Source organism: Panthera pardus, unplaced genomic scaffold (assembly GCF_024362965.1).
Source record: "Panthera pardus isolate Hobbes unplaced genomic scaffold, ASM2436296v1 HiC_scaffold_26, whole genome shotgun sequence".
Classification (NCBI taxonomy): domain Eukaryota; kingdom Metazoa; phylum Chordata; class Mammalia; order Carnivora; family Felidae; genus Panthera; species Panthera pardus.
In genome coordinates, this window is record NW_026526832.1 from 5,153,754 (window position 1) to 5,176,888 (window position 23,135).

General features: G+C 43.6%; 1 protein-coding gene across 1 annotated transcript in view; it reads right to left on the reverse strand.

Annotated features, from left to right (window-relative positions):
- Nucleotides 1-23,135, reverse strand: part of ACOXL (acyl-CoA oxidase like) — a 338,167-nt gene that overhangs the window by 307,410 nt on the left and 7,622 nt on the right. Inside the window, 2 exon segments of the mRNA XM_053890962.1 lie at nucleotides 2,461-2,544; nucleotides 15,005-15,101. Of these exon segments, the coding sequence (XP_053746937.1) occupies nucleotides 2,461-2,544; nucleotides 15,005-15,101 (181 nt within the window).

The window sequence follows — 23,135 nt, forward strand, 5'->3', positions numbered from 1 at the left end:
AAATTTTCATCTAGGATACTCAGGAACCAAACTTTTGCGTGTGTTCATTCTATTTATTTGCGAGAGAAAAGAGAGTACGAGCAGGGAGGGGCAGAAAAAGAGGCAGGCAGAACCCCAGGCAGGCTCCGCACTGTCAGCACAGAGCCTGATGCGGGGCTCAAACCCACAAACCATGAGATCATGACCTGAGCCGAAATCAAGAGCCGGACGCTTAACCAATTGAGCCACCCAGGCACCCCAGGAGTAAAACTTTTTTAAAAGCCTTTTGTTTTGGAAAATTTTAACCAAAATACAAGAGTATAATGAACTCAACAATGACCAGCTTGTGGTCCATTTTGCTGCGTCTTTTCCCCGATCCACTTTCCCATGCTACACCCCAGGTAATCCTGAAGTTTACATCCTGTCATTCCATCCCTAAATATATCCCATACACCTGTAAAAGGGACTCCTTCTGAAAATGTAACCCTAAAACCATTACCCCACCTAAAAATATAATAATAATAATTCTTTAATATCACCAAATATCCAACGTTCAAATTTCCCCCACTGACACATAGTTTTGTTTTTCGGGTTTTTATTTTAGTTTGTTTGAACCAGAATCCAAAAAACGTCCACACATTGCAAGTGGTTGAAATGTTTCTTAAACCGCAGGCTGCCTCTCCCTTAGTTATTCAAACATCCCCTGTGCAATTCTATGCACTAGGATCCGTGCAAGACCCTAAAGCTGCCAAGGAGAGGGCTCCCCACCTAGAATGCTGGAATCGATGGTGATTTCTGCATGGTCACCCCTCACCACAGGCTTGCTGAAAAGAAGGCCGGTAGGGAGAAATACGGTAAAAACACAAAGTAAGGATCTTGAGTCTAGACCAGGGTCCCCTAGTATTTCTGAGAGGGAAATCTATCCGTTGTATCTCAGCTGGATTTCTTCCATCTGGAAGAAACAGCCAACCCATCCAGGAGGGAAGAGACCCTGCCTGGCTGAAATCACAGGGAAGCCATTCTCCCCCAAAGGGCCTAATGGTGGATGCCTTCACCACAGATGGCACTCACAAATTTCTTTGTTTTTAATTCCTACCCATTTTTAGGGGCATCGGGCTGGCTCAAAGAACACGCGACTCTTGATCTTGGAGTTGTGAGTTCAAGTCCCATGTGGGGTGTAGCGATTACTTTAAAACATAAAAATCTAAAAAACAAAAAATACAAATAACACAGTTCCTACCCATTTTTTAAATGTCTACACTGCAAAACAAAAATAACTGCCATTTTGGACTCACCAATGATTGACTTGGCTTCCTCTCTGTTCATTCTCTCTTTGTGTTCTAGGTATTTCTCCCCTTTGGGGACATCAGGACGGAATTTTTGGATGCAGGGATGTATTTTGAGGCGCAGTGGTGTCCAGGGAGGGAAAGGAGAGCATATACATATGCCACACAGATGACCCTCCGCTGGGGACTTCGGGGTACCATGAGGAGCCACAACCCTCACACTTCATGCATTATTCTGTTCACCTTTGGTGACCTGGGGACGTGCAAAGCAAGCCCACAGTGCAATGCCATTTTATTGCCCATTTGACCAGCAAAAATGGAGAAGCCTAAGAATTCCAAGTGTTGTAGTATATTCACGCAAAGGAATAGGAAAAATGGATGAACTTCCATCTGTATATCATTCTCAAAATGGCCAAACTAGAGAGACAGAGAATAGATTAGTAGTAGCCAAAGGACAGGGAGGGGGTGGAGACTGGGTGCAACCACAAACGGGTAGCACTAGACGTTTCTTTGTGGTCATAAAACAGTTCTAGATCTTGATTGGGGCGGTGGTGGTTGCATGAATCCACATATGGGACCAAACTGCATAGAACTACACACACACACACACACACACACACACACACACACACACGGGGTACATAAAAGCTAGTGAAATCTGAATAAGGTCTGTAGTCTAATACTGTACTAGTAGAGTACTATAGCAGGGTTGATTTCCTGGTTTTACATTGTGCTAAAAGCTAAAGAAGATGTCACCACCGAGGGAAGCTGGGTGAAGAGTTCATTTAACTCTCTTCTATTTTTGTAACTTCCTGTGAGCATTAGTATTTCAAAATAAAAAGATTAAAAAAAAAAAAACAAATACGAATGCAGTGGCATGCTATAATACGGATCGATCTTAGTGATAATATTTAAGTGAAGAATCACGAATGATTATGAAAATTTAGCTTTATAACGGGTGAAAATGATTGACACGGTGCAGTAAAACTAAACAAACAAACAAACACGAAAGAAAAAACAAATACAAGGTTGAATATAATGGGTAGAGAGGAATCAGGGCGAGGGGTCGTAAGGCGTACCATGTTGCGTCTATTCCAGTGAATAGACTGATACCTGTAGGGTTCCACTTTGTACCCCTTGCTGTTCAAAACTAGGTTACCAGCTCACCAAGGGTGGGGTGCCCAGAGCCTCTCACCTTTACTCCTGTGGCCATGTCCGCCATGGAAAGGACTTCTCCTATGGCCAGGCTCCGACTGACAAAATCCTTTGTGTTCTCTGCCTGAAAACGTGACAGACCCAACGTCAAGGTTTCCTTACGGTTTGAAATTAAGTAAATTAACATGCTAATTGAATTTAATATTTTTTTATAATAAACGTTATGTTACTTTCATAATAAAAATTCAACACAATGAAAGCAAATTTTTGATTAAGAATACTTCCCATGACCCTACTGAAATAAATGTGTTCATGCAATGTCTTAATGTGGCCGTCTGGTCTCTGACACATCAGAGGAGAGTCGACTGCACCCGCGTGGAGGCCAGGCTCCTGGCAGACTGCCCTCGGGCCTCGTGCTGCCTTGACCAAGTTTGTCCCTCGCGGCTCCCAGGAGCCTGACATCCCCCACGCTTCTGCCTAGCAACGCGGGGCGCCACGGCCTCTTGGAGCCAAGGGACGTTCCCACCAACAGGGGACGCCTGGCTCGGATCCCCGCGACAACCTTGATCTGAAGACAGAGGATCCGGAAGGTTTGGGAACACTGTGGACACAGAGAAAGCAATATTCTTCACTTTCCTTTCTAGATCTTCTCAGGGCTTTGATAAATAAAACGCAATGAGGTCCCGGTCCCCCTTCACTGCCCTCCTCTCTCTCGCTGTATACAACAGCCACAAATCCCAAAGTTCCATGAACACACTTCACCAGCCAGATAGGAGACAGGGCAGAACCCCTGTCGCTGTTTTATTTTTAAAATTCACGGGGCACCTGGGTGGCTCAGTGGGTTAAGCGCCGGACTCTTGGTTTCTGCTCAGATCATGAACTCGAGGTTTGTAATGAGTTCGAGCCCCGCATGGGGCTCTGTGCTGACAGCCCAGGGCTCGCTTGGGATTCTGTCTCCCTCTCTCTCTCTCTCTGCCCCTCCCTTGCTTGCTCTCTATCTCTCTCTCAAAAGAAGTAAAAATAAACTCTAAAAAAATTCAGAAGCAGGCAGCATTTCCTTAGACGGTGGTTGGTCCCTGGGTGTGCAAATTGCAATTATCCATTGTTGGAATTAATGCTAGCCTTCCTTAATTCTCCAGTCTCTCCTGAGACCCAACCAACAGCGCTGGAGCTTGTTGCTTATTGCGTACATGTGTGTATACACGTGTGGTGTGTGCGCCTGTGTGGACATGTGCCTGAAAACTGCCCCACCAGCATCAGGATGGTAACCAACCTTCCCAGGGTGACTCTCAGTTTCCACAACGGCTTACACTTTTTCCCCAGAATACACTAGGTTTTCCCCTCTTGTAGCTTTCTGCGATGTTTCTCTCGAGCATTATTAATTTTATCAAACAGCAAAACTGTCAAGATTTATGACTCTCACACTGGCTCCAACCCAATGCATCTTGTATTGATTAGGTCTTAAAATATCTCCAGGCTCGAGCATGAACCATTGCACGGCTCCAGCTTCAGCTCACACTGGAGAGTTAGTTACCAGCAAATAAGAAATTTAAAAAAAAACAAACAAAAAACCGTGGCAGGGATTCGCGGACTTTCTCTAAGGGCCCATGTGTCCTCTGTCCTGTGGATCTTCACAACTCTCCGTAAGAGGCTAAGAAGGACAGGAAGTACAGAGCTCATATCACAGAGAGAAAAGTCCGGGCTCAGGAGATCAAAAGACTCGTCCAACCAGGGTCACCTAGTAAGTGGGAAAGCAAGGGCCAGGGACAAGATCTTCACATTCCCCATGTGAACATCTGGTGCCCACCCCTCACTATTAAGCTTACAGAAGCCCCAGGACCCGGGTGATCTTTCTGAGAGTCACCCCACCCTACATCATTACAACAAACCCTTCCTCACATTAACCCGCCTGCTCTATTTTCGCCAAACCTAAACCATCAGGAGTAAGTAAATCCCTCAGAATCTCCGACTCTTCACAGCTTTCTTCATAGTTCATTCCTTCCATTGATACTGTTGATGCAAGAGCATGCCTTTGTCATTAGCGCTGTGCAAGTGGTCGTTTGTGCTCACGAGTTCGAAATCGATTCAATCACGTTTGCTAAAGAATCAACCCCAAACTCAGCCATCTTGGTGCATTCTGAATTATTTATGATGATTATTTTCCTTCCCCAGTCTCTGCACGAGTCAGCAATCTTTGTTATTAGATCTGATGGGCAATGCCAATAGCAGTTTGCCATTAATCCTGTGATGGTGATTTAAGCATTCATTTGGATTGGTCTATTTTAAGACGTCAGGAAAAGCTCCAGAACTAAGACTAGGCTTAATTTGATGGACTGCCTCACTGGCATATATTTTAAACATCTTTTCCACACATAAACTCTTTCTTTTCTTCCATTCTTTCATTTCTGATTCATTTATTATTCTTAATTAAAGAATGTCTAATATAGACAAGGCCCCCCCTCTCATTCGACTGACAACATAATGTTGTCTGTACTGATAATGATCAATAAATAATCAACATGTGGGGCACCCAGGTGGCTCTGTCGGCTAAGCATCCAACTCTTGATCTTGACTCAGGTCATGATCTCATGGTTTGTGGGTTCAAGCCCCATGTTGGGCTCTGCGCTGACAGTGTGGAACCTATTTACATTTCTGCATAATAGATGGTCTCAAATGGAAGGAAGGTAGTTTCCTCTAAAATATTCCCCATTTCTTTGTAGACCACTTGATGTATCAGACCTTTGTGATGCAATATTCTGTTGTAAATCAAGTTCCACAAAAATGTACATTTTTGGTTTTACAAGTCCAGACAGTCTCCAAAGACATATTTTTCTTCTTCAACTAAAATCAGCTTGATTCAGCACTGCTTGAGCTGTCTTTTCTCTGATATTAAATGACCCTCACCACCCCCTTTATAACGCATCTGCAACCCCAGTTAGGTGCCCAGACAAGGGTACCGGACAGAAAGAGGTTCCTGACATCAGTTTTCTATTATCAGTGCCCAAACTGGTATATTTGCTGCTTCTACCTTCTGGTTTCAATTTTCTATTTTAGTTATGTCTTCTCAGTCTTGTTGAATACATGTCCTTTGTTATAATTAGCCTTGAATTGTTTTAGAAAGAGAAAGAGCTAGAGTAGAATACACAAACAAAATAAATGGGCTTCAGGGATTCAGTCATCCGGGGCCTGCTCTCAATGCGACTCTTGCCTACTGGGCTAACCGGTCCTCGGCCCTCCCTTGAAAAGAGATCCCAAGTCCGGCCACTTCTTAACATCTCCCATCACCATCTTGTGCCTGGACTGTCGTAAAAAGCCCCTCAGCTGGCCTCCCTGCTTCTACTCTGCTCCAAACTTCAGACATTATGATATTTTTTTATTATTAAGGTAAAATTTACATATAGTGAAATGCCCAGAGCTTGAGCACATGAGTTCTGGTCAGTTATCTACCTATATAACCATCACGCCAATTAAGATTATAGAATGTTTCCATCTGCTCCAGAAAGAGCCCTCATACCCCTTTTCAGAGTCCCTACCCCTACAGGCAACCACTGTTCTTGTGTTATTATCTATTAACCTTGCCTGTTGTTTAATTTACATAAATTGAATCATACAGGATGTACCTTTTTTGTGTCTGTCTTCTTTCATGCAAATAAGGCATCTCTGTTTGTGTGTTAGTAGTTCTTTCTTACGACTCAGTAGTTTTCCATCTATGAATATGCCACAGTTTGTCCAATCTCCTATTGATGAACATTGGTGTTCTTTCCAGTTTGGGGTGATTCAAACTGTAAAAGTCTTGTAGAAGTCTTTTTGTAGACATATGTTCCCATTTCTTTTGTCAATTCCCAGGAACGCAATCGCCAGGTTAAAGGGTAGGTTTGTGTTTAGCATCGTAAATAGCTGCCAAACTATTTCAAAACGGTTTTTCAAAACGGTTATACCATTTCACACTGCTATCAACAACATAGGAGACGTCTGGTTTCGGCACATCCTCATCGGTACTATGCAGCTTTTCCATTTTTAAGCTCTTCTGGAGGGAATGAAATGTCATCACAGTATGGTTTAAATATGCATTTCTCAGATGACTACGGATCCTAAGCGTATCTGTAGACGCTTATTGGCCATTTGTATACTTCCATAAAGTGTCTATTCAAGTCCTTTGCCCATTTTTTAAATTGGGTTATCTGGGAGTGCCTGGGTGCCTCAGCTGGCTAAGCATCCGACTTCAGCTCAGCTCATGAACTCACAGTTTGTGAGTTCGAGCCCCGGATCAGAATCTGTGTCGATAATGAGGAGCCTGCTTAGGATTCTCTGTCTTCTTCTCTCTCTGCCCCTCCCCTGCTGTGTCTTGAACTCACAAACCTCAAGATCATGACCTGAGGCAAAGTCAGACACTTAACTGACTAAGCCACCCAGGTGCCCCGAAAACAGCAAACATTTTGAAATTATCAGGTTATATCTCCTTTGTTCCCATAATAAAATCATAAAAATGTCCTTCTATTCTCAGTACCATTCTATCCTCAGGAGTTCCCAACGCTAGAACTGATTCACTAAACAAATATTTATTGAACATCTCATATGTGTCATATCCTGAACGAGGTCCTGGAAATGTGACCATAAATAAGACCAATCTCTGCTGTCTAAAAATTTACATAGTTGGGGCACCTGGGTGGTTTCCCTGGTTAAGCATCTGACTTCAGCTCAGGTCATGATCTCACGGTTCATGAGTTCGAGCTCCACGCCAGGCTCTGTGTTGACAGCTCAGAGCCTGGAGTCTACTTCAGATTCTGTGTCTCCTTCTCTCTCTGCCCCTCCCCTGCTCATGTGTTCTCTCTTTCTCTCTCAAAAATAAATAAACATTAAAAAAATTAAATTGGGTTTTTTGTCCTTTTATCATCGAGCGCTAGGAATTCTTTATGTAACATAGGTACAAATCCTTTGTATCTGGACATAATTTTTTCAAATATATCCATTGCAGATATCTTTTCCTAGTTTGTGGATTGCCCCTTTATTCTCTTAATGATGGCTTTCGATGAAAAACAGTCTTCGATTTTGATAAAGACCAATTTATCAGTTTTTTCTTTGACATGTTTAGCATTTGGGGTGGGGGAGGGTCCTCTCTAAGAAACCTCTGCCCACCCTAGGCCCGAAGGACATTTCTCCTTTGTTCTTTTGCAAACTTCGTAATTTTAGAATTTATGTTTAGGTGTATAATACGTCTCAAATTATTTTTGCGTGTACTATGAGATAGGGATCAAGGTAAACTTTCTTCTATATATTTATCTACTGTTCCAGCACCATTAAAGAAAAGGCTTTTCTTTTCCCCTTGAATTGCCCTGGCAACATTGTTAAAAAATCCATCGTCATATATGTATGGGCTTATTTCAGGATTCTCCATAATGTCCCATTAATCTACTTGTCTGTCCTTATACCAATACAACGTCATCTTGAGTAGCTTTATAATAAGTCTTGAAATATGTAATGAAGGTCCTCCACAGGTGTCCTCTTTCAGGACTGCTTTCATGATTACAGATCTTTCACATTTCCGTATATGTTTTCTGAATCAACTGGTAAACTTTGATCAAGGCACTATACTATTTTAAAAATAAGCATCATGCGGTGCTGCCCCCACCTCTCCCTTCCCCTACCTCCCACCCAACATTATGAAAACCCTCCAATGACTCCAGTTACTTTTGCAAGAAAATCCAACCTTCTGACCATGGCCTCCCCATCTGGTTCTTTTTATTCTCTGCTGGCTCCTTAGTCTCTGCTGATTCTCTGGGGGAGCCACACAGTAGGGTAGGGTGCTTGAGGAGAGTGCTGGGAGAATCCTGCGACAAAGGCCGTGCGTAACCACTGTACTTCTGTTCTCCCCAGGGGCCTTGACTACTCCAGGAAAGCCCAATGTCAGGAACAATGAAAGGTGCCGTGCCCACGGCTCTGTCTAAGGAGATTTATCTCCTTTCGCAACAACATCAGTGGGGTATTCTGACAGTTTAGGATTTTCCAGATTCTTGCGTTAAATTTAACGCCTCTTCTCTTCGCAGCACACGCTTCCTTACCAAATTCCTAGCTGCTTTGGAAATTTTGTGTTTGTCATTAATGTTATGACACAGCTTATCAGCATTGATGGCATGTAATGATGAACGTGTCATACTGATGACTAGCTTAAAAGGCACGAGCTTACTTTCATGTTAATGCAAAGTCTCTTTATAGTTTACATTAATTTTAGTGTAAAACAGTTTTCTACATGTTTGCACACGAAAGATCATGTTGCCCGTGAAGAGAGACAGTTTTGCTTCTTTTCCAGTTTACCATGTTTGATTTTTTTTTATTGTTCCCAATCATTTTATTACTCACCATGTCTGATTTTTATCTGCAGCGTCTACAACCATCTGACATATGAATTTACTTGTTGATTCTTTTATTGTCTGCCTCCTCCCAGGCTAAAATATAAGCTCCATAAAAACAAGTGATTTTGGGGGCGCCTGGGTGGCTCAGTCGGTTAAGCGTCCGACTTCAGCTCAGGTCACGATCTCGCAGTTTGTGAGTTCGAGCCCCACGTCGGGCTCTGGGCTGATGGCTCAGAGCCTGGAGCCTGCTTCCGATTCTGTGTCTCCCTCTCTCTCTGCCCCTCCCCCGTTCATGCTCTGTCTCTCTCTGTCCCAAAAATAAATAAACGTTAAAAAAAAAAAAATTTTTTTGAAAACAAGTGATTTTGGTCTGCTTTGTTCACTGCCTCTTGAACAATGCCTGGCTCATAGTAGGTGTTCAATAAATAGTTGTAAAATGAGTGAATCGCCTCACCTGCCACAGAGAAGGGACTTAGCAAATCACAGCAAGTAATAACTATTGTTATTTTCACATGATATTTCACCGTAAGAATAATAATTAAGCCCCAAAATAAGTTTTCATTGTGCCAAATTGTCTACAGTGCAATAAATAAAGAACACTGGGATTCCGGCTGCTCTGGAGTCCCTGGGTGGATCCCAACTCACTCCTGGCATCTTCTCTCAAATAATTCCTGTGGCCATCATAGATGACAACTCACTTTAAATGCCAATCTACACAGAGGAACTTCTGTAAACAGGCCACTCTGTCTTGTCATCTCTGCTCAAATCCTCCACAGCATCCCTTGTGGCCAGGGCTGGCCTGGCCAGACTGCTGGCCAAGTGGCCAGGGTCCAAGTCTGTAAAGCTGGAGCTGGGACAGGGCCTCCTGCCAAAGGCAGCACACAAGACTGAGAGCCAGGGGCAGCCTGTCACAGCCCACTAGGAAGAGCCTGGGTTCCAGTACAAACAGAAGCCAGAGGGCCAAGGGCAGAGCTAAGGCTAGAGTGTTAGAGCCAAGAGCTCAAAGCAGGCCAAGAACCAGTACAGGGAAGGGGGTGGGGGGGCAGGGGTGTGTACTTGGTCATGGTCTGCAGGACCTATCAGGGCTGGCACTGGTGTCTATGGGCAGCAGGGCAGGCCTGAGTAGGATGGGCTGGTGTAAAGGGCCTGTGGCAGAGTAGACATCCTCACCTTCACGGAATATTCTCTACTGAGCTCTTTCTCCACAACACACCTGTGGATTCTGCGTAACTTGCTGGGAAAGGCTACTCCTTTTCTCGGGGGTTAATTAGGAATGCAATCACTCTTCCCATTCCTAAATACCTTCTAAGGTGAGCTGATCTCAGAGTCTTACTCCATTTTAGATATGATCGCCCACCTGGTATTTCTTTAAAAACAAAGACAGGGGCGCCTGGGTGTCTCAGTCTATTGAGCGTCCGACTTCGGCTCAGGTCATGATCTCGCGGTCTGTGAGTTCGAGCCCCACGTCGGGCTCTGTGCCGACAGCTGGAGCCTGGAGCCTGCTTCGGATTCTGTGTCTCCCTCTCTCTCTGCCCCTCCCCCACTCACACTCTGTCTCTCTCTGTCTCAGAAGCAAACATTTAAAAAAAATTTTTTTAATAAAAAAAAAAAGACAAAAACCATCTTAAACCTAGACTAAAATTCTGACCGAAATAATAATTATACTATGATAAATACAAATATAAAGCCACTAATCTCCTGCCAGTTCCCCTTCAAACTGATCTGAGAGTGGACTTCCTGAGACGACAGTGGATGGTTTTAGATCAGTGGTTCTCAAACTTTATGGTCTCTGGACCCCTTTACATTCTTAAAAATTATTGAGGATTCCAAAGAGCTTTTGTTTATGCAGGTTATGTCTATCAAGATACCATACTAGTAATGCAAACTGAGAGGTTAAAAATTTTTTTATTCATTTAAAAATAATAATACTATACCCATTACATGTAACTGACATGATTCTTATGAGAAATCACCATAACTGGGACACCTGGGTGGCTCAGTCAGCTGAACATCTGATTCTTGACTTCAACCCAGGTCATGATCTCGTGGTTCATGGGATAGAGCCCCCAGTCGAGCTCCACACTGTTAGTGCTTGGGACTCCCTCTCCCTCTCTCTCTGCCCCTCCCCTGCTCGTACTCTCTGTCTCTCTCAAAACAAATAAACGTTTTTTTAAAAACCTTTAAAAAGGGGCGCCTGGGTGGCTCAGTCAGTTAAAGTCCTGACTTTTGGTTTTGGCTCAGGCCATGATGTCACAGTTCATGAGTTCAAGCCCCACATTGGGCTCCATGCTGATGGTGTGGAGTCTGCTTGGGATTCTCTCTCTCTGCCCCTCCCCTGCGCAATCTCTCTTTCTCTCTCTCAATCTCTAAATAAATAAAGTTACAAAGAAAGAAAGAAAGAGAACATTAAAAAAATAAAGAACTCCCAAACCAAAAAAATCAGTGAGAAGAATGACGTTGTTTTATATTTTTACAAATTATTTTAGCATCTGGCTTAACGAAAGACAGCTAAACTCTCATATTTGCTTCTGCGCTCAGTCTGCTGCCATATGTTGTTTTGGTTGAAGGTTATGATGAAAATCTGGTGTCACACACACGTAGTTGGACATCTACTTTTCAGGTGGTACCTGAAAGGGTCTTGGGTACCCCCACGGGTCCTCAGACCATACTTCCAGAGCCACGGGTTTAAATAATAATGACGCTGCCATGCCCAACACCCATGTGGGTCATGGGGATGAGGACAAGCAGAACTCGGGATGAGAGAGAAGATGTTGGGGTGGGGGAGACAACACAGGCATGGAATGGGTACTCCATTATTCAAATATCTGCCCTCACTCCTCACTCCTGTTAGCCAGGAACAGCTTGATCCCCACTGTCTTCCTCCTGGGGAAAGGAAACATTGGGACAGAGCATTCCTATAAGTCAGCCCTGAAACATGACTGGCAGAGACCAAGTGCTGAATGGGAACAATTTGGGGTAGACAGCAGAGTCTTGGGAAAGAAGGATAAGAGAGCAGTACTCAAGCCAGGATACACACTGGACCACTTGGGAAATTTAAATACTGATTGATTGAGTGAAAGCCTGGACGGCAGGAGTTTGGAAAGTTCCCCCAGACAATTCTAATGTGCGGCCAGGGATAAGAACGGCCAGGTTTAAGTGGGCTCAAAAAGCAGACCAGCTGGGTTCAAATCTGTGTTCCACTCATTACATATACAACTTAGTAGATGTATAACCTCGGGCCAATTACCCGTCTTCAATTTACTCATCTGTAAACTGGAAACACCATTATGGATGTTGTGGATATTAAGTGAGATCATCCATTTAAAGTTCTTGGTGCTGTGACTGGCATTAAATACGTACTCAGTAAGTCTGAGCTGTCATTATTGGGTATGGTGATTTTGGTGCAGGCCGTCAGCCTCAGTCGACCCCAGTTTCAGTGTTCCCATAAAGTAGATCTCCCGCCTAGGTCCTCTGTCTCCCCAACTCTGGAAATACAGGGAGTCGGTGGCTTCCCCCACCCAGGATTTCCACAGGGGAAGAAGAGGACAGTTGGCTTAGGGCCACAAATGTGGCATCACCAGAAACAGGCACGTGAGAAGTCAGCGAGGTGCAACGATGTTCACACTGTGCGTGTGCAGACACACTCTGTAGTCAGACTCGGATATTGTTTTTTCCTTTTGAAATTATTAGGACATCTCAAATCTACTGCAGATGGCAGAGGGGAAAACACAGAGTGGAAACATTTTAATGGCTTATTCTTGGCCGGTGGCCTGTCCATAGAGACCTGGAACGAATGAGACTCACTCCTCATTTGTCCTCAAGAACATCATCATTACACATTCCACACAGCATTCTGCCTTGGAGCTCATCGGATCATCCACAAAAGTTAACAGCAACACGAAACGGGGGCCAGGGAAGGATGGAAAGACCTGGAAAGCTCTCTGAACAGGCAGTATAGCCATGACTCAATATTTTTATTAAGAGGCAGAATGAATCATGTAACACTCCTTCTAGAATTACTGGACGTGGACAGCTCCTCCAGCTGTTTACAGGGCAGAATTTGAGAGCCTTCAAAAATAGATGTGCCGCTGAGTTTCGTGACATCCACCCAAAGAGATGAGCCTGCTGTGCTGATGACCGACTAGTTTAATTTCCTTCAGGTTCATTGGCTTTTGCGAATTCGCACAGAGAAAAGCGCCAAATGGGCTGAAGTAAGTCACAGAAATGAACCGGAGGGATTGTCTGGGACCAATCCTGTGGCTCCTGGAGGAGTAAACCTAATCAACCAGGACAGGGTTGTCCAGGCTGCCCAAGACCACGGAAGGAGCCACTCAAACAGCAAGATAATTGGATCCAGGGATCAACAGCTTCGGCAGGAGCAAGATTACACAGGCTAATCCTTCAGACTCAGTAGGATGAGCGGCAATTAGTAAACTTCATTAAGGGATCAACTGTCACATCCGGTCTTGAATACTGACACTGAGTGAGGCTATAGACATATTGGACTGATTAAGAGGAGACTGACCACGTGTCAAGATTTCACCTTCCATCTAGCCCCATGCCAGATGCACTGGAGACCAGACTCTCACTCATACAGTGGCTGAAATCGAAGAGGGTTGGGGTCTTTTGCTTTTTGTCTTTTTTCTTTGCCGGTTATATTCACAGCTCTGAACGTATGCTCAACTGAGAGGCAGTTTACTAGCTTAAAATCCACTTTGCCAAACTGCTTGGTATGAAATGATTTTTCAGGCTTTGCAAGCATGCTTCCCTCTGTTATGTGGGCATTTTCTTTCCACATGCTGTCCTTCTAAGTGTGCCCTTGTCACCTCGGAGGTGGCTACAGTACTCCCACAGGGGGTGCCAAAGCTCTACCTTTTGACAAGATGATCCTGGGTCTGTCCTTGCTCAGGACAGCCAACCACAGGGGGTGGCAGGGTGGTGATCTATTCACCTCAGGTCCCCCACTGGCTCTGATCCACATTTCACAGAAACAAGCCTTCAATGGCCTCCAGAATGGGGAAGACCTCCACCCCCTCGGTCCTCAGACTCCCCTCCACAGCTTGCACTGGGCAGGAAAGAGCCAGGCTCACTGCAGGATAGGTTCCTGAAGCTTATTCCTCATTCAAGCCCCTTTCCTAGGGTCTCACTAGGAGTTTTGTTTTGTTTTGTTTTGTTTTGTTTTGTTTAATGAAAGTGTTAGGTTTAAGGAAGCTATGGAGTTGAATGAAATGGATGGAAATCAATTTTTTTAATATTTTTTTTGAGAGATAGTGCAAGCGGGGGGCGGGGGGGGGGGGCGGGAGGGGCAGAGAGAGAGGGAGACCAAGGATCCGAAGTGGGATCTTGCACATCCAGTAGAGAGCCCCACTTGGGGCTCAAACTCATGAACCCTGAGATCACGACCTGAGCCGAAGTCAGATCCTTAACCAACTGAGCCACCCAGGCACCCCTGGAAATCAATTTAAACTCGGCTAAAACATACAGCTCCTAATGTTCACTTCATGAAGGAGTTCTCTAATCACATATTCTTTATTTCCTTCTTTCTTTTTAATGAGGCTAAATTGACTAAAATAATTTCACTGAGTTTAGAATGGCAATGTTCAGACAAACAAGACTCATACATTTTGGACAAGTCTAACTGCTTTAAAAGCCTATCAAATTAGTTCATTGCATTTCTCAGATATTTGAATTTATGCCCCAAATTACAGTTCTTTTGCAAACAAATATGTCATTACTTCTGCTGAGTCCCCAATTCCCTAGCCTGTGATCTTCAGAGACGTGAATGTGTGGGCCAAGGGAAGGAGATCAATTAGGTTACGGGGGAGTGGGGCAGGAAAAAAGGGCTGAAAGGGCACCTGGGTGGCTCAGTTGTTTACATGTCTGACTTCCACTCAGGTCATGATTTCATGGATCGTGAATTCATGCCCGCACTGGGCTCTGTGCTGACAGCATGGAGCCTGCTTCGGATTTGCTGTCTCCCTCTCTCTCTGCCCCTTCCCACTCCCACTCTCTCTCTCTCTCTCAAAAATAAATTAAAAAACATTAAAGAAAGAAAGAAAAAAGGGGCTGAAGAAGGCATTTCCCCATACCAATGACAGTTTTCCCTGGGACAAAATAAACGTCCTTCCACATGTCACAGAAGTAAACAACAAAAATAAAAATATTTTTCTTTCTCTTTCTGTCTCTCTGTCTCACTCATATACACATCACAAGCAAAATAACAATGAAACATACCTGTTCCTGAATTGCACGTTTTAACAGAGGTAGACCCATGACAAACTGCACTCTCTGAAATGTCAAAGCTCTCGTTTCATCCAGACTTAAATCATACCTGTGAAGAACAGATACAAAATGAGTGTTAAGGCACTGACTTGGTGACTCTGAGTAGAGCCTTTGGACCAAGGGATGTGACAGAGCAGACAGCTTTGTTACACCTCTTCCCTCTCTTACGTGATACTGCAGGTCAAAGGAGGCCAGCTATGTGTGTAACACAGACCATGTATTCAATATAGTGGGGTACAAATGGAATGAAAGACAGAAGGATTTCCTGACAGGGTGACTTTAAAACAAGACTCCAGCATCCCCTCTTCAGGTGCAAAAGATTTTCATGTACCCAAAATGACTCAAGAGCAGCTACTAGGGAGAGCGAGGGAGAAGAGAGTGACCTGTGTGGTACAAGGGGTGGACTGTACTGGCCATGAGGACTGTCACTTAGAGTTTCCTTCAAGAGAACCCAGAGTCGGGAGCAGTTTCCAAACAAGCTCCAGCTGCCATACCTTGGAAGTAGTAGTGGCATTCACCCCAGGCTACTTTCCTCTTGCCTGCTCCTAGCTATGATTGAGTAGGGTAACGTTCTAGATCAAGGCCATTATTGCCCAACAGGCAACTTATGTCAGGACACCCCCCTCTGACACTGGCCCACTGAGACTTTCTTATAACTGCACTGTGCCCTTCTCTCTCATTCCACAGTGTCATCCCTGCCTGCACACACTCTGAAGCTTCTCTCCACCTCCTCCAGCTCCCTTACATTATCTTTCACAGACCCCAGCCCCTCCCATAAGTCACCCACTCATCTAGTCCCATCCTGGCATTTGCTTCTTCTCAACAAACCTAAACTGACACAGAGGGGGAGATTCCACTCTTCCATCTAAAATGTTTAAATGCAAAGCATAACCTGAGCCTGGAAGAAACCTCATTCAGGTTTGACCCTTGGTTCTGTGTGACCAACATCAAGTGACCTGGCTTCCTAGTACCTCCATCCTCCCATCTGGAAGATGGGAATGATAATTGCACATAACTCAGAGGATTGTCACCTCAAATGCTTATCCCAGTTCCCAGTGCTTGCATATATATAGTAAGTGCTCAATAGTATTAACCTCCATTCATACCCTTAGTTACCACCCCACCCCCCTAAACTCTGTTAGATCCATTTTTACAGTCTCAGCACCCAACCCAAGGCTGGCCACACTATGCTCCATTAAACTTATTTTCTTCCTATAGTTTCATGACCAGATCCTGGAGACAGCGTTCCCATGTATGTCCCAAAAGGCATGCCAAATACATATACTATCCCTATATAAAGTTCATTCCTAACAAGAAATACAAACTGCATGGGTGCAGGGTCCAAGTCTTGAACTGTCTAGCCCTCTGGACCGGCACAGTGTCTCACATTTCCTAAATACCTGCTGGTTGATTGCCTCAGACCAAACAAGAACCAATCTGATTATCTTGACTTTCTCCCATCCATTCAGCTGGCAGGTAACAAAAAATTCAAGGGGACCCACCATTCATCCTGGAATGTAAAATAAATGCCAACACTCACCCCCCAGAATGCCAGATGGACACAGAAACTCCCCAACAGAAGAATCTTCTCTTTTTCTTTTTATGAGTCAGCTAGCAGACCTGATCTGAAAACCACTAGTGAGGATTTCAGTATACACATTACTGCATTCAATCAACATTTTCCCTCAGGAGAACAGAAAACAAAAATTCCATTTTCAATGAAACTAGGAGTCAGGAAAAAATCTCCAGATACTCACATAGAGGTAATACCTGCTAATGCATCTGAATTGATGCAGGATTTGGGCAGGAGGAGGTGGAAAGAAGAACCACAGAAAGAGATATCACAGCACAAGGGCCAAATGGTGGCAAATCTTAAAACACACTGGCAAAAATGCGCTTCCTAATGTAAGACGTACACACTGAGATGTTTAACTTGGAGCTTTAATCTGGAAGAGCAAGATAAGGATGGCAATGAGCTAGCAGGTAAGAAGGCTCGCTGGTCCCTGAGCCAGGTTTAGGGTCCGGGCGGTATGCAGAATCACAGGGACAGGCCATGTGTTAAAGAAGCAGTCTATCTCTGTGGCAGCAAGGAAGGGAAAAGGTTCTATGTTATGAAAAGGGACAACCCTGAACCACCATCCCAACTTCTCCTGCTCCCCAACCCTGAAACCTCTTAGAATAACCAGGCCTGGGGTACCTGGGTGGTTGGTTAAGCGTCTGACTCTTGATTTCAGCTCAGGTCATGATCTCATGGTTTTGTGGGTTTGAGCCCCACATCGGGCTCTGCGCACTGACCATGTGGGGCCTGCTTGGGATTCTCCCTCTCTCCCTCTCTCTCTGCCCCTCCCCTACTCATGTTCTCTCTGACTCTCTCAAAATAAATAAATAAACTTTAAAAAAAGATAAAAGCAAAGCAAAGAAAGCAGCAAAAATGAACTACTGGGACCTCATCAAAATAAAAAGCTTCTACACAGCGAAGGAAACAATCAGCAAAACTAAAAGGCAACTGACAGAATGGGAGAAGATATCTGCAAATGACATATCAGATAAAGGGTTACTATCCAAAATCTATAAAGAATTTATCAAACTCAACACCCAAAAAACAAATAATCCAGTGAAGAAATGGGCAAAAGACATCAATAGACACTTCTCCAAAGAAGACATCCAGATGGCCAACCGACACATGAAAAAATGCTCAGCATCACTCATCATCAGGGAAATACAAATTAAAACCACAAAGAGATACCACCTCACACCTGTCAGAATGGCTAACATTAACAACTCGGGCAACAACAGATGTTGGTGAGGATGCGGAAAAAGAGGATCTCTTTTGCATTGTTGGTGGCAATGCAAGCTGGTGCAGCCACTCTGGAAAACAGTATGGAGGTTCCTCAAAAAACTAAAAATAGAACTACCCTACGACCCAGCAATTGCACTACTAGGCATTTATCCACGGGATACAGGTGTGCTGTTTCGCAGGGACACATGCACCCCCATGTTTATAGCAGCACTATCAACAATAGCCAAAGTATGGAAAGAGCCCAAATGTCCATCAATGGATGAATGGATAAAGAAAATGTGGTATACACACACACACACAATGGAGTATTACTTGGCAATCAAAAAGAATGAAATCTTGCCATTTGCAACTATGTGGATGGAACTGGAGGGTATTATGCTAGGTGAAATTAGTCAGTCAGAGAAAGACAAAAATCATATGACTTCACTCCTATGAAGACTTTAAGAGACAAAACAGATGAACATAAGGGAAGGGAAACAAAAATAATATAAAAACAGGGAGGGGGACAAAACAGAAGAGACTCATAAATGTGGAGAACAAACTGAGGGTTGCTGGAGGGGTTGTGGGAGGGGGCATGGGCTAAATGGGTAAGGGGCATTAAGGAATCTACTCCTGAAATCATTGTTGCACTATATGCTAACTAATTTGGATGTAAATTTTAAAAAACAATTAAATAAATAAAATAAGAAAAGAAAAGAATAGAAAAGAAAAGGTCAGGCCAGCAATCATCCAATTGTATTCAAGTAATCCAATTACAAGTAATAAAAAGATACTAGCATAGAATTGATACAATGATCCTATAAGAAAAGTGGAGAAAAAGAGCAGCAAATCCATTAACAAGGCAAAACACTACCAGAAAAAAGGTCTGGTCAAAAAATTGTGACCAAATATTATCTGTATGTTAAGTGGAACCAGTGGTGTAATAAAGCCAGCTTAAATCAGTTCATGGGATGCAACTGTTAGATGTTAAAGAATTTTTGTGAACTGGTTTTTAAACACAGCCATTATCAAAAATTAACTTATATGAAGTTACACTTCAATAAATTACATTTATAAATAAAGGCAATAAAGACTCAAACTCATCACTTCCTAATTATTTTGTCATATTTTACTATCATCTATGAGCTTAGGGTTATTTATGTCTATTGGTGGAAATTCTACATAATGGAGGACTTCTGGTTCTGCCAGCATGAAATAGCCCCATTCTTTCTCCCAGATTCTCCCTCTTACAAAGGAAAAAACCCGTGAACCGTACGCAATAAACAAACATAGGAAGATTCTGATAGGTGCAAAGAAGGCAGGCCACCTAGAGGGCATTCAGGGCTTGAGGAATGGCATGTCAGGGGATTCTCTGAGTCTCCTTATTGTTTCCTGTCTATGCTGCACAAGATGCTTTAGAATCTTCTAACCCAGAATTTCCAGCAGGCAGAGACAAAAAATACTCCAAGAAAAGCCTGTTCTCCCTAGCTGAAGGATGTGAAAAGGGTCTAGAGTTGCTGGGCAAATATTAGACTATCTTTAGGAACGCAGGCGGGGGAAGCAAGCCACTGGCGACTGGCAGTGTGGGTGTGCAGTGGGGTTCATGGGCATCAGCGAGGACAGACCTTCAGAGCACACAGAGCACAGGGAGCTTGCAAAACTGTGGGCTCGGCAGAAGTCCAGCCTTAGCCTGATTCGATGGGACAGGCTGGAGTATAAATGGCACCACGGACTTGTCCCATCCTGTCATTCAATCACGGGCAGAAAGCATAACCTCAGGCATTTCCTGGGACAGTAACTCCCATGAGTCCAGGACAATTCCCAGGAAGTTCAGCTGTGAGTTGATATCAGTCAACACTGACAGTAGCTACGAGATGAGTATACAGGTTTGGTGAAGGGATCAGGGTAGGGTGTTACCAGCAGTTGCTGAGCAGCTGACTAAAGAAGTTAGAAAAAAAAAATTAAACTAAAAGAAAGGAGAAAAAATAAATTATTAAAGGAAAAGTAGAAAAGCAATCAGAAGACAGAAAAAGTAATAACTAATAAATCCAAAATCTGGGCTCTGAAAAAAACCGTTCAGAGGTTGTTAAACATTACTCCGGCAGTATTAGCCAATGCAATTTGACAAGGGAAAGAAATTCGAGAAATTAAAATTTGAAAGAAACAGATAAAACTATGTACAGGTGATACACGTGTTCGATTGACTCTTTTAATGGCCCCTTTGCCAGATCTCCTCTGATCCCTGCGCTTTGACACTGCAGTTCTCCTAAAGAGGCAGAGTATACTTCCTCACCCCTTGAATCTGGGCTTGGCTACATGATTTGCTTTGGTCATTAAGATATTGGTAGACTTGAGAAAAGCAAAGACTTGGGGCGCCTGGGTGGCTCAGTCGGTTAAGCGTCCGACTTCAGCTCAGGTCCTGATCTCATGGTTTGTGAGTTCGAGCCCCACGTTGGGCTCTGTGCTAAGAGCTCAGAGTCTGGAGCCTGCTTTGGATTCTGTGTCTCATTCTCTCTCTGCCCCTCCCGCACTTGTGCTCTGTCTCTCTCTGTCTCTCAAAAACAAAGAAAATTTTTAAAAAAGAAAGAAAAGTCTTAAAAAAGAGCTACTCCATTTTTCTTCCTCCCTTGCTCCTCTGCAATCCCATGGGAATATGCTTGAGCTAATCTAAGAACATACCTGGGCTAGCTTGCCATGTGGAGGCAAGGTATAAACTGAGAGACATGTGAGGAAGAGCCTGGTTGTCTCATCCAAGGCCATTCTAGATCAGCTTACCTCCAGCAACCCCCAAACTGGAAGAGCCTAGGTAGCTTAGCCAGTTAAGCATACGACTCTTGACTGCGGCTCAGGTCATGATTTCACGATTGGTGAGACCAAGCCCTTCAGTGGGGTCCACACTAACAGTGAGGAGCCTGATCGGGATTCTCTCTCTCCCTCTCTCTCTCTCTCTGCCCGTCCCCAGCTTGCTTGTACTCTCTTTCTGGCTCTCTCAAAATAAATGAATAAAAACTTAAAAAAAAAGAAAAGAAAACTGATACACGTGACTACATAATAACAAAAACTTTTGCATGGCGAAACACTGTAAGAATAGTCAAAAGACAAAGGACAAAATCCAACAAGATATTTATTACTGACGTCACTGCAAAGGGCCAGTCTCCCTAATTAAAGGGCTCCTATATAACTCATTAAAAACAGACCAACAAGTAGGCAAAGTATTTGAACACATGGCCCACAGAATAAGGAACACAAATGACACAAATATATTTTTAACTCTCTGCTGTCATATGCAATAAAAGTTAACTACACTGAAATATCCATTTTTACCTATGATGTGAACAAATCTGGACAGTCTGGTAGCACCCTGTGTTGGTAAGGTTATGGAGACCAGATGCCCTTATGTGCTAGCCTAGGGGAGGCAGGGAGAGAGGTATAAATCGGTACGATTTATATGTACAGCAATTAGACATTATTTATCAAAACTACAAGTGTACCTACTTTTTGACTCAGCAATTCCCCTTCCGGAAACTTTATCCTTTGGATTTCGTTACACATGTGAGGAGTAAGTTATAGAATCACATAAGCTATGGATCCTCTTTTTTAATAAACTCCAGTATTTATTCATTATAAACTCTGTAATCAAAAAGAAGAAGAAGAAGAAGAAGAAGAAGAAGAAGAAGAAGAAGAAGAAGAAGAAAAAGAAGAAGGAGGAGGAGGAGGAGGAGGAGGAGAAGGAGAAGAAGAAGAAGAAGAAGAAGAAGAAGAAGAAGAAGAAGAAGAAAAGAGAAGAGAAAAGAAATGAAATGAAAAAAGAAAAGAAAAGAAAAATGTGGATCAAGTGACCTTTCAAACTATAAAGACCACACAGTAAAGTCTATGGGAATGCCATGAAGTGGGTCACACAGACAAGATTCTAGAACAGAAGTATTGGCTATTTTCTTCCCATTTCCATTCCAGTCACTTTTTGATAAAATGGTTGTTATTCATCTATTTTAAAATTTTGGGAGCACCTGGGTGGCTCGGACGTTGTGGGGCATCCGAACTCTTGATCTCGACTCAGGTCATGATCTCAGCACGTGAGACAGAGCCCCGCGTCGGGCTCCACGCTGGGTGGGGAGCCTGCTGAAGAGTCTCTCCCTCTCCCTTTGCTCCTTCCCCACAACTTCTCCCTTTGCCTGCCTGCCTCTGTCTCTCTCTCTCTCTCCGTCTCAAAAATTTTTCTTAATTCACATCTATTCTCGCATTAAATTAAGCTTCCTGGGGCACCTGGGTGGCTCAGTCGGTTGAGCGTCCGACTTCGGCTCAGGTCATGATCTCACAGTTCGTGAGTTCGAGCCCCGCATCGGGCTCTGTGCTGACAGCTCAGAGCCTGGAGCCTGCTTCACGTTCTGTGTCTCCCTCTCTCTCTGCCCCTCCCCTGCTCATCTCTCTCTCTCTCTCTGTCAAAAATAAATAAACATAAAAAAAAATTAAGCTTCCTGCTCATACTGACACTAAGCATCTCATAGCAGTCAAGTTTTAGTAATGATTTTGTGTCAGTCTGTGCAGAAAAATAAAACATACTGCAAGGTCAAGTGAGGATGGTTCGTGCACAGATACTACACACACTGGCCAAAGCACCTGACAAATTATTAAAAACTATAAAATAAACTCAAGAAAACTGGGTGACTCTTAAATAGTTCCCAACTATTAAAACCTAAGTTGAAGAAATTCTGTATTCAAAAAAGAAAAATGCGGATCAAGAGACATTAAAGAACATTCCTCAATAGAGACAAGTTAGACATTTCAGTGAGAGGTCTACCCCATTCCCCTGCACACCCTCACTCCCAAAACGCACTACCAGAGATGTGTATAATATTACACGGGCCGAAACAGCAATTCAGCAGCACAACATTGCAAGCATCTAAAAGATGAGTGATTGAGTGAAGGACAGTGCATCCGTATAATGAGATTGTTACAGAAAAAGAAAGATCTCTCTACATGCCAACATAAGGAAATTGCCAAGATAAGTTTTAGAAAAAACATTTTTTTTCAACATTTTTTTTTTCAGAGACAGAGACAGAGCACGAGCAGGGGAGGGGCAGAGGGAGAGGGAGACACAGAATCCAAAGCAGGCTCCAGGCTCCGAGCTGTCAGCACAGAGTCCGACATGGGGCTCAAACCCATGAACGCAAGATGATGACCCGAGCTGAAGTCAGATGCTCAACAGACTGAGCCACACAGACGCCCCATCAAGATACGTTTTAAATGAAAAAAGCAAGGTGCAAACAAGTGAATATATTACTTTTACTGTTAAAAAGCAGCAGG